This window comes from Calliopsis andreniformis, chromosome 1 (genome assembly GCF_051401765.1).
Source record: "Calliopsis andreniformis isolate RMS-2024a chromosome 1, iyCalAndr_principal, whole genome shotgun sequence".
Classification (NCBI taxonomy): domain Eukaryota; kingdom Metazoa; phylum Arthropoda; class Insecta; order Hymenoptera; family Andrenidae; genus Calliopsis; species Calliopsis andreniformis.
The window spans coordinates 16,953,285-16,962,387 of NC_135062.1; the positions used below are offsets into that span (position 1 = coordinate 16,953,285).

General features: G+C 32.4%; 5 protein-coding genes and 1 non-coding gene across 13 annotated transcripts; 2 read left to right on the forward strand and 4 right to left on the reverse strand.

Annotated features, from left to right (window-relative positions):
* Positions 1-37: 37 nt before the first annotated feature.
* Positions 38-1,836, forward strand: LOC143189000 (protein AAR2 homolog). Its single transcript, XM_076393591.1, has 5 exons — positions 38-433; positions 499-614; positions 692-845; positions 931-1,206; positions 1,290-1,836. Exons 1-5 carry the CDS (start codon positions 246-248, stop codon positions 1,696-1,698), a joined length of 1,143 nt encoding a protein of 380 aa, XP_076249706.1. The 5' UTR covers positions 38-245; the 3' UTR covers positions 1,699-1,836.
* A 7-nt stretch (positions 1,837-1,843) lies between these two features.
* Positions 1,844-3,470, reverse strand: Apid1 (apidaecin 1). Of its 5 annotated transcripts, XM_076393603.1 has the most exons (9): positions 3,364-3,469; positions 3,156-3,283; positions 2,938-3,042; positions 2,777-2,857; positions 2,616-2,696; positions 2,455-2,535; positions 2,294-2,374; positions 2,133-2,213; positions 1,844-2,054 (listed from the first exon to the last, which is right to left on the reverse strand). In XM_076393603.1, exons 2-9 carry the CDS (start codon positions 3,252-3,254, stop codon positions 2,046-2,048), a joined length of 618 nt encoding a protein of 205 aa, XP_076249718.1. In that variant the 5' UTR covers positions 3,255-3,283; positions 3,364-3,469; the 3' UTR covers positions 1,844-2,045. The 5 variants fall into 5 exon arrangements, with proteins under 5 accessions (XP_076249718.1, XP_076249754.1, XP_076249744.1 ...); XM_076393639.1 differs by lacking the exon at positions 2,294-2,374 and having other exon boundaries at positions 3,364-3,470; XM_076393629.1 differs by lacking the exon at positions 2,777-2,857.
* Positions 3,471-4,003: 533 nt separating this feature from the next.
* On the reverse strand, positions 4,004-4,076 carry Trnav-aac (transfer RNA valine (anticodon AAC)). Its single transcript has one exon. It is a non-coding gene; the product is annotated as a tRNA-Val (tRNA).
* A 178-nt stretch (positions 4,077-4,254) lies between these two features.
* Positions 4,255-6,688, reverse strand: LOC143178163 (uncharacterized). 2 transcript variants are annotated; one of them, XM_076376680.1, is made up of 6 exons: positions 6,554-6,688; positions 5,931-6,093; positions 5,334-5,630; positions 5,052-5,261; positions 4,671-4,982; positions 4,255-4,579 (listed from the first exon to the last, which is right to left on the reverse strand). In XM_076376680.1, exons 3-6 carry the CDS (start codon positions 5,622-5,624, stop codon positions 4,352-4,354), a joined length of 1,041 nt encoding a protein of 346 aa, XP_076232795.1. In that variant the 5' UTR covers positions 5,625-5,630; positions 5,931-6,093; positions 6,554-6,688; the 3' UTR covers positions 4,255-4,351. The 2 variants fall into 2 exon arrangements, with proteins under 2 accessions (XP_076232795.1, XP_076232803.1); XM_076376688.1 differs by lacking the exon at positions 5,931-6,093 and having other exon boundaries at positions 6,554-6,678.
* Positions 6,389-7,781, forward strand: LOC143178178 (mitochondrial import inner membrane translocase subunit Tim17-B). Of its 3 annotated transcripts, none has more exons than XM_076376707.1 (2): positions 6,389-6,526; positions 7,030-7,781. In XM_076376707.1, exon 2 carries the CDS (start codon positions 7,045-7,047, stop codon positions 7,531-7,533), a length of 489 nt encoding a protein of 162 aa, XP_076232822.1. In that variant the 5' UTR covers positions 6,389-6,526; positions 7,030-7,044; the 3' UTR covers positions 7,534-7,781. The 3 variants fall into 3 exon arrangements, with proteins under 3 accessions (XP_076232822.1, XP_076232814.1, XP_076232829.1); XM_076376699.1 differs by lacking the exon at positions 6,389-6,526 and adding an exon at positions 6,690-6,822; XM_076376714.1 differs by lacking the exon at positions 6,389-6,526 and adding an exon at positions 6,817-6,845.
* Positions 7,782-7,869: 88 nt separating this feature from the next.
* LOC143178198 (uncharacterized) lies at positions 7,870-8,580 on the reverse strand. Its single transcript, XM_076376725.1, has 2 exons — positions 8,203-8,580; positions 7,870-8,138 (listed from the first exon to the last, which is right to left on the reverse strand). Exons 1-2 carry the CDS (start codon positions 8,338-8,340, stop codon positions 7,956-7,958), a joined length of 321 nt encoding a protein of 106 aa, XP_076232840.1. The 5' UTR covers positions 8,341-8,580; the 3' UTR covers positions 7,870-7,955.
* Between the last annotated feature and the right edge of the window lie 523 nt (positions 8,581-9,103).

Genomic DNA, 9,103 nt, shown 5'->3' on the forward strand with positions numbered 1-9,103 from the left:
TTTACATAAATTGCGATACAAATTTTAAAAAATCGCTATAGTTTAAGACGTTTATGCGTTTTAACACTTTTGTGAACAAATTAACTAATACTTTATTCTTTGTAAATCGTTAATATACTCTTTCGATTCATTGAAATTAATCGTAAATTTGCTTTCTATACGTAGGTTATAATAATATATTTACGTTGTGTGTTACACAAATTATATGAAAGTGTATAATGAACTTGTGAAAACATTTATTGATCATGACAACTGAGGGAATTGAGATTGATCAAGATTTAGCACAGAGACTCTTGGTCGAAGGTGCTACATTAGTCATACTAAATGTACCAAGTGGCACTGAATTTGGTATTGATTTAAAATCATGGAACACAGGTGATAATTTTAAAGGTGTTAAGATGATTCCACCAGGATTTCATTTTGTACATTACAGGTAAATATATAAAATCAAATGGTTTCTCTCTAGTTGTTACATTATTAATCAAGTTTCTATTGAAGTGCTACAGATAAATATGGAGAAACAGCTCCTAAAATTGGTTTTCTGCATACATTTAAGAAATCTGAATTTTTAGTCAGACGTTGGGATATAAAAGAGGAAGACATTAGTTTAGAAGGTATAGTACTTATTGTACACTATAGATATTATTGAACTGAAGTGATTTATTAATGAAATTATATTTCTTTTATAAAGTTGCACCAGAAGAAATAGTTCATAGATTAAAGGACAACTTGAAAGAACTAGATAAATTTTTAGGATGTTATCCTTATGATATATGGAAAAAATGGAAAGAATTAACAAATCGTATTAGTCCTAATCTTGTTGAACGTTGTTCACCTATATGTGGGTATGTAAAAGAACATTTTGTAATAATTAATGTTCATTATTTATTGTTCTTTTATTGTATTATAAATTCTTATATTTTATTTCAGTTTTGTGAGATCAGCTTTAGAGTTGGAGCATTGTACTGACGCTACAAGGCCAAAGGGAGGAAAGTCAAGTCCAAGACAGAGAAGAAGAGGTGGTCTAACTATAGAAGAAAAAGAGGAAGAACTGCTTCCTGATCTGAAACCAAAGCCAGGTACAGAACTTCGATTATCCAAATTACCTGATAAAAATTATCCAGATGGAGCATCACCATCTGAAATTACTAGACATTCCCTTGACTCCACTTATGCATTGGACACGCTATTGAATACATTGACAGAGTAAGTTTAGTAATCAATTTGTTTTTACACTATTAGTATTGAAAGAAATTCACATTCTTTAAATCATAATTTATATTTTGCAGTCCAATTGAGATTATTGGTGAAATGCAATTAGCATTTGTTTGTTTCTTAGTGGGACAAAGTCTAGATGCTTTTGAACATTGGAAAAAACTTATATCCCTTGTTTGTGGAGCTGATTCCGCAATTTTGAAACGACGGGCAATTTATATGGACTTTATGAAAGTTTTAGAAACTCAGCTTACATATGTACCTGAAGATATGCTTTGCGATATTGTAGCTAGTAATAATTTTGTTTACTGCAACTTACGCAAATTATTTGCAAATATCCAAATTAATTCCGAATTGGACGGACGTTTAAAATGTTATGCTTCACGATTCCGCGATCGATTGTCTACGAAGTTTTTGTGGGATTTTTCTAATCTGGAAGAGGAAGCAGGAGAAGATGCACCTGTAATTATTTCTCTAGAATAAAAATCTATAACTATATTCAATATAACTTAATTAAGAATATTACTATAAATGGTGTATGTAATATACAAGTTTATACTTATTTTTGTAAATAATTCTTAGTAAATATTAATAAGGAAAAACCAATAAAAACATATTGTATAATTAATAGCTTTAATAAAATCAATTTTATTCAGAAATTACAGTAATTATGATATCTAAAGTATTTTTCGAATTTGCATAAGATACCAAAAAGTAGAAATTATAATACAATGTTTAGAGTACGTATGAATTATTAGATTACTATAATTTAAAGGTAGTTTGTTATTAGGGGACGAACCCCTGAATTAAGCCTTGCTTCGACATCACACCTATAGTCGCTAAAAAAGATAAACAACATTATTCATCGAATTTTCAATACATCGTGAATGAAATAGAATTTAATGAAAAATATTTACTGGATGTGGTGGTCGAGGAGGAGGAACATATATTGGGCGATTTCCGGGTTCTGGTTCCGGACTCGCTTCACGACGTAGGCGCTGAAGAAGAATTAATACATATTTTATTATAGTATCATATTATTACAGTAAGATTCATTGATAGTTAGTGGAATGCTTACAGGGTGAGGTGGTCGAGGAGGAGGAACATATACTGGGCGATTTCCGGGTTCTGGTTCCGGACTCGCTTCACGACGAAGGCGCTGAAGAAGAATTAATACATATTTTATTATAGTATCATATTATTATAGCAAGACTCATTGACAGTCAGTGAAATACTTACGGGGTGAGGTGGTCGAGGAGGAGGAACATATACTGGACGATTTCCGGGTTCTGGTTCCGGACTCGCTTCACGACGAAGGCGCTGAAGAAGAATTAATACATATTTTATTATAGTATCATATTATTATAGCAAGATTCATTGACAGTCAGTGAAATACTTACGGGGTGAGGTGGTCGAGGAGGAGGAACATATACTGGGCGATTTCCGGGTTCTGGTTCCGGACTCGCTTCACGACGAAGGCGCTGAAGAAGAATTAATACATATTTTATTATAGTATCATATTATTACAGCAAGACTCATTGACAGTCAGTGAAATACTTACGGGGTGAGGTGGTCGAGGAGGAGGAACATATACTGGACGATTTCCGGGTTCTGGTTCCGGACTCGCTTCACGACGTAGGCGCTGAAGAAGAATTAATACATATTTTATTATAGTATCATATTATTACAGTAAGATTCATTGATAGTTAGTGGAATGCTTACAGGGTGAGGTGGTCGAGGAGGAGGAACATATACTGGGCGATTGCCGGGTCGGTTGATGGGGCGATTGCCGGGATCTGGCTCAGGTTTTGCCTCACGACGAAGACGCTGTAGTATAAAGAATAATTTTTAGAAGAGTATTAATTAGTAAATACTCTAGATAGAGAATTGGATGATCTGGGTATACGTAAACACATAAAATACTTAAAATTTGCTATTACCGGAAGTGCGGATCCTAATGGTTCTTCGACAACAACATCCCCAAATGCCATTGCCGTAAAGGCGACAATCGAAAGTGTTATGATGATTAAACTCTTCATGATAAGTGTATGTTGCTCTACTTATGTATCTACAAGAAATTTTTGCAAAGAGTTAAAATAATACACATGTGTACTTAATAATTAGTCAAGTGTGTTATTAATGCCTTACCTGCAACTGTTCCCTGTCTTTACAGTTCTGCAAATGGGTGAATACTGATGTCAGAAACAGACGGTTGCAGTATTTATACAGAATACATCTCTTTATTCGTGAGAAAGTTCAAGGTTTGATGACACCGGCCTGGGAAGAACCGTTTACGTGACATCAATGTATGCAGAGTGCAGAGGAAATGTTTCCTTATTAATTTTCCTCTATCAATTTTTTAAATTCTTTAAATGTCTATCATGGTTTATTGCTGCGTAAATTAATTGAGTTTGTCTTCTTATCAAAACAGTTTTGATAATGTGATCTCGTTTTAATTAGAAATGAGAAAAAAGACTGTTTATTCTGGTAACAGCACCTTATCGGACATTTGGGAAGTACCTCGATAAGCGATAATAAAATGTAAACATGAGATTCATTGAATTTTCCTTACACTTTACTTCAATATTTGTTTAATATTATTTTTATACAAAATAAACTTTTTTCCACTGCCTATGTTTATGCGCATATTTTGTCATTTTCAAACTATTTATTTTTATACTTCTTTTTAATTATAGTAAAAATGTTTTAATTTTAAACAAGAAAGGAATTAAATAATTTTAGTTTACTATATAGTGTACTTTCTTTTATTGGTAAAATAGAAAAAAAATGTTTCCGCCCGGGATCGAACCGGGGACCTTCCGCGTGTTAGGCGGATGTGATAACCACTACACCACGGAAACGAATATATGTACTTCTTTTAATATTGCAGGTATTGGTCCGGTGAAGAACTACATAGAGTATATATTTAGAACAAATTTTTATATTAAATAATCATAATCAAAAACTAGTAATTATTAACATATGTTAACATAAGTATCAAGTTCGGATTTTCAATAAAACAAATTAATAGACATGGAATAAAAGCATCCAATCAGATATTATTATAAAATATTCTTTGTTTTATACAAATTAAAATAATTATAAAACAATTCGAGTCGTGGTAGGATAAAGTAATCTATTCAGGAACAGCCTGTGTGTTGTTCTCAAGAGCTCGCTTCTCTTCTGTTAACAATGTGACTTTTTCTTCGTATTTCTCTCGCAAATCTCGAAAGAGACGAAGCTGCGTTTCATACTCCTTCTTCAAATCTGCATTTAATTTCACAGCAGCATCCATTTTATTTATCATCGTATTGTACCGTTCTCGCTCCTCGTTAATCCGAACTTCCATGTTATCAACCTCCGCCTATATAATTCCATAAAAAATAATTATAATTATAAAATATTCTCATATCATTTAAGTTATATTAGCATATGATTAAGCCAAATGAGTCTACCTGTAGGTGCTTAACTTCCATATTACGAATTTGCAAAAGACTTCTAGTAAGTGACTCTACTTCTTTCAGCGAAGCCACTTGACTGTTCAACGCGCTGATCTGTTTCTCCTGATTCACGACAGTTCGAGTTCGATCCTCTAATTGTAACGAAGTCTGGATCAATTTACCTTTCAATTGATCCACCATACGCCGAAGCATCACTTCGTCACCCTCGCCTTTCAATAATGCATCATAACAGGCTTGTAACGAAGCCAGCTTCTTTTCAGTGTTCTCCAATTTTTTTCGATAAGACTCTCGATCTTCAATCGTTTTCTGCGAAGCAAAAAGAAAGTTTTAGAAACATTCTACCGTATCAACGTCTGCCTAAAATAACGTTCTTACCAGAACTTCTTGCTTCAACTTCGATATCGTAATAATATCCTCGTCACTTGCTTTGTTATCATCGTTCACGAGTAATTTGTCTTCTATTATTGATGTCTGATTAATAATTTCTTTATTTGACTCCTCAACGTTGGCGTTTTCGTCGCGTTTCCCGATAAAGCAAGTGTCCCCGGCGCCTATGGATGTCTGTTGAATCTCGGACGTATTTGACTGTAAGAGAACAATACCATTGCAACAGAAGCTTTATATAACTGTAGAAGACATTGAAAATGTTTGAACTACCGGTTGTTCCTTTGGTTCATTCTCCAAATTCTTAGACGCAGAGTTCTCTACGGATTCCTTCACACATTCAGATGCTTTCGTTTCTTCAGGCGATGAATTTCCATTTTCTGTCGAACACACCTTAATTTTTCCATTCTGTGCAGCTGTATTTTGTACCTCAGTTGTTGAGATCACGTTTTCGGCACCAGTACAGGGTATATTTTCCGTACTGTTAATTTGAATGGGGTCCGTTGTGTCAGACACAACCGTGCTTCGATCAGCGTCTGATTTAAAAGACTCCGTGTCTGACATTTTTCTCTGTAATAAGTGTCACTTTTATATGGTAGCATACCTTTAAAAAAAACAGAGAAACGACGAGACCGTTTCTTGTTTATTTTCACGGTATTCATTGTTAATTAATTGCACAATTATCTGGGAACTTAAGCATCGAATAGCTACAAGTCAAATAATTTAAAATATTACGAGTCTATCATTTTTGTGGATGTTACCAAATTTTTAAGACATGCTAATGATGTATTTATAACTTGCTAACCACGTAATCGTGTGTAGGTTTAGATACGATGTATAACATGAATAATTGATTATAGAGTTACCAACCGGCTAGAGAGCAATGAAATGCTGTTGGATGATGATGCTCCCTTCGAATATGAACTTTACTTTCCTACAAAACGACTGGATATCCAGGACTAACCAAAAGCGTGATGTATTTTTGGACATTCTCGGCTCATTCTATTTTAAACTAGCGTGCGCCAGTCAAACGCTAAACAAATTGAAAACCGTGTTGCATTCGAAATAAGTATTTCATAAAGATATTCTCGTAGATTGTTGATTGAAATATTAAAAATGTATTTGATTACATAATCATTCCAGTAAAATTTGATTGCATGGGTCATATAAGGATAATTTTATTTTGAAATATCGTGTAACGCGGTTTCTTACGAATGAAAATGAATTCTAATCAAGCAAAGTGTTGAGAGAAAATAATTTTGAAAGAAGGCTAGTGAAAGATGTTCGAATTAAATTTAAGAAATTGTTTGTTATATTAAATTTGCTTTCCTTAATTCATTTTAGTATAATGATAGAAAATATTAGTCGATCGAGAAAATTCATCAACGTAGTTACATTCGTATTACAGTGTCGTGCTCGAGGTATTTTGTACCTCAGCATTGGAGGTGTTTCAAATTAATTTTATGGTAAATACGTAAAGAGATTTACATTACCGTATTGGGAGCACCATTTTAAGAGTATGCTTTATGGTGTTTCGAGCTACTGTGTGCACGTTGTTTGTTCGAACACGAGGATTAAGTACATAACCTCTATCACGTTGAACACTTCTTTTCATGCATCTCACGCCGATTATTAGATCTATGTAACAATTAGTTATTTGGTAGTGTATTTATAGAATAAAATTGAACGCATAAGGAGAACCGTAAGGACCTCATTTTCAGTTTAAAGTTGGCTGTATTGACTGTCAAAGTATTATCTTTAGGTAGTTTCTTTAACACATATTATGTTAGTGGTGTAATATAAATATATTAAACGTTGTTTTTGCCTGTTTTTTAAGAATAATAATAAACGTTATAATGAATAACAACTGTGAACGTTATAATTGTATTACTATATAATTATGACATTTTCTGTGATTATTTATATAGGCTTTTTTAAAGGCTTATTTAATTTGTACTCTTTGTTACAGAAAAACTATTAAGGAATGGAAGAATATGCAAGAGAACCATGCCCCTGGCGTATAGTAGATGACTGTGGTGGAGCATTCACCATGGGTGCCATTGGTGGTGCTATATTTCAAAGCATCAAGGGCTTCCGTAATGCACCTAGTGGGATAAACAAACGGTTTTTAGGAAGTCTAATGGCAATTAAACAAAGATCACCTATTATTGCTGGAAATTTTGCGTTATGGGGTGGCATGTTCTCTACAATAGACTGCACATTGGTTCACCTTAGGAAAAAGGAAGATCCTTGGAATTCTATTATCAGTGGAGCAGCAACTGGTGGTATATTAGCAGCAAGGAATGGTTTACCAGCAATGGCTGGTAGTGCAATTATTGGTGGAGTGTTATTGGCTTTAATAGAAGGTGTAGGAATATTTTTTACACGCATGTCTGCAGAACAATTCAAACCTCCATCATTCACTAATGACCCATCAGGTTTTGGGCCACCATCACAAGGATATCCATCGTAAAACATGTATAAACATTTTAGACATATTTCAAAGTACACTAAACAATTAAGTACAAATGTTTCATATTTTTTGAAACGATAGTAGTGCGAACTGTCTTATTGCCAGTACTGCAAATTTGTATAGATAATTGGACTCCTTGATTTAAGAAATAATAATAGTTCATTTTTTATTCAATACTGTTCCTTTCTGTACTTTTAATTGTTAACAAACAAAGAAGAAAGCTAATATAAATCTATTAGCAAAAAGCATTAATATAATGGTAAAATAAATTAATAATACCTTAAGTTTAGAAATCATTTTTTTGTAAAAAGACAGGCTTAAAAGAATAGAAATAAGTATGTTATCGCTGATAATATATACAAAATTTATTCTACATTATTCTTATAAGTTGTACAATTCATTTGGTTCATTTATAAATCATCTCAATCTTCATCTTCAACTTCAACTTCTTCTTGGTAGTACTTAAAAGCACAGTCTATGGATAAATCTAAAGATTTATTTACAGACTCTTCTTGATCATCATTTGTAGGTTCATATGGTGATAATCTTTCTTCTGTACTCTTTAATGTTTTATTCATTAATCCCAGTAAATGAAGTTGTTCTACCTTAAAAATTTTGTAATAAAACGTACTTTTAAACACATAACAAATAGATCATCAAAATATTTACCTGTAGCCTGTGGACTTGGTTATCAATTTTTGTCAATATTTTTAAAAGCAGTTCCTTTTCTTGTTTTAAATCTCTCTGGAAAGCAAGCAACTGATTGGTATTCATTTTTAGATTCAAGTTTTCCACGTCGTCGTCCATTTTTTAATTAATTTTTTTAACACACTTTATAGTATCATTATTAAATGTTTAATGTTACACAAATTAATACAAGTCTGTTGCAAATAATTTCAGTTCTTGATTCTTACTACTTTGATCATATATCTCGTTTCATCTATGCAATAAATTATGATAATAAATTTGATTAGACATCATAAATATTGAATTAGGAAATTTAATATTCTAAGAAAATTGATTGACTTTTCACTTTCAAAAGTTGCATCAGACTATTTATAGGTTATAAACACTGATCTGTATATGTGAATATAATATACGACATTTCAGCGTAGGAAGGCTCTGTGACTACTTGAACTGTACCATCTTTGAGCATAAACCTTACGCGCCATCTGTACGGAGTCATTGGTATTAAACTTGTTTAAATTCATAGTAGTGAAATAATTGTTGCTAAATCGAAACCAATAATTAAATATTATATTTCTATAAAAATATTTTTCTAAAAAAAATTTTGGATATCAGAATGGGTCTTAACGAGTTTTTGTAGATTAATGTAATAATACTTTATTTTTTCTACAATATGTTACGTAGAACTACAGGTTAATCACAATTTATCATAGTTGAATTCGTTTAGGTACAGAATCTCTTAATGGATCACAATATAATCCATAGAAGTATATGTTTATATTAATCTGTAAACTTTCGAGTTGTTAAGTTAACTTAAATAGAATTAATACGAATCTTGCCATTTAAAAATGATTTCATTATAGAGCATAGTTCTTTCGTTCGT

What these genes read in the sequence shown, in the direction of transcription:
- LOC143178178 (XM_076376707.1), top strand. Translation starts at nt 7,045, where the DNA reads ATGGAAGAATATGCAAGAGAACCATGCCCCTGGCGTATAGTAGATGAC.
- LOC143189000 (XM_076393591.1), top strand. Translation starts at nt 246, where the DNA reads ATGACAACTGAGGGAATTGAGATTGATCAAGATTTAGCACAGAGACTC. An exon ending in TTTCATTTTGTACATTACAG is followed by an intron (nt 434 to 498) that starts GTAAATATATAA and finishes TTTCTATTGAAG; the next exon opens with TGCTACAGATAAATATGGAG. An exon ending in CTATTGAATACATTGACAGA is followed by an intron (nt 1,207 to 1,289) that starts GTAAGTTTAGTA and finishes TATATTTTGCAG; the next exon opens with TCCAATTGAGATTATTGGTG.
- LOC143178163 (XM_076376680.1), bottom strand. Translation starts at nt 5,624, where the DNA reads ATGTCAGACACGGAGTCTTTTAAATCAGACGCTGATCGAAGCACGGTT. An exon ending in ATGAACCAAAGGAACAACCG is followed by an intron (nt 5,262 to 5,333) that starts GTAGTTCAAACA and finishes GTTCTCTTACAG; the next exon opens with TCAAATACGTCCGAGATTCA. An exon ending in AGTTGAAGCAAGAAGTTCTG is followed by an intron (nt 4,983 to 5,051) that starts GTAAGAACGTTA and finishes TTTGCTTCGCAG; the next exon opens with AAAACGATTGAAGATCGAGA.
- Apid1 (XM_076393603.1), bottom strand. Translation starts at nt 3,254, where the DNA reads ATGAAGAGTTTAATCATCATAACACTTTCGATTGTCGCCTTTACGGCA. An exon ending in CTCCTCGACCACCTCACCCC is followed by an intron (nt 2,536 to 2,615) that starts GTAAGTATTTCA and finishes ATTCTTCTTCAG; the next exon opens with CGCCTTCGTCGTGAAGCGAG. An exon ending in CTCCTCGACCACCTCACCCC is followed by an intron (nt 2,375 to 2,454) that starts GTAAGTATTTCA and finishes ATTCTTCTTCAG; the next exon opens with CGCCTTCGTCGTGAAGCGAG.
- LOC143178198 (XM_076376725.1), bottom strand. Translation starts at nt 8,340, where the DNA reads ATGGACGACGACGTGGAAAACTTGAATCTAAAAATGAATACCAATCAG. An exon ending in ACCAAGTCCACAGGCTACAG is followed by an intron (nt 8,139 to 8,202) that starts GTAAATATTTTG and finishes AAAATTTTTAAG; the next exon opens with GTAGAACAACTTCATTTACT.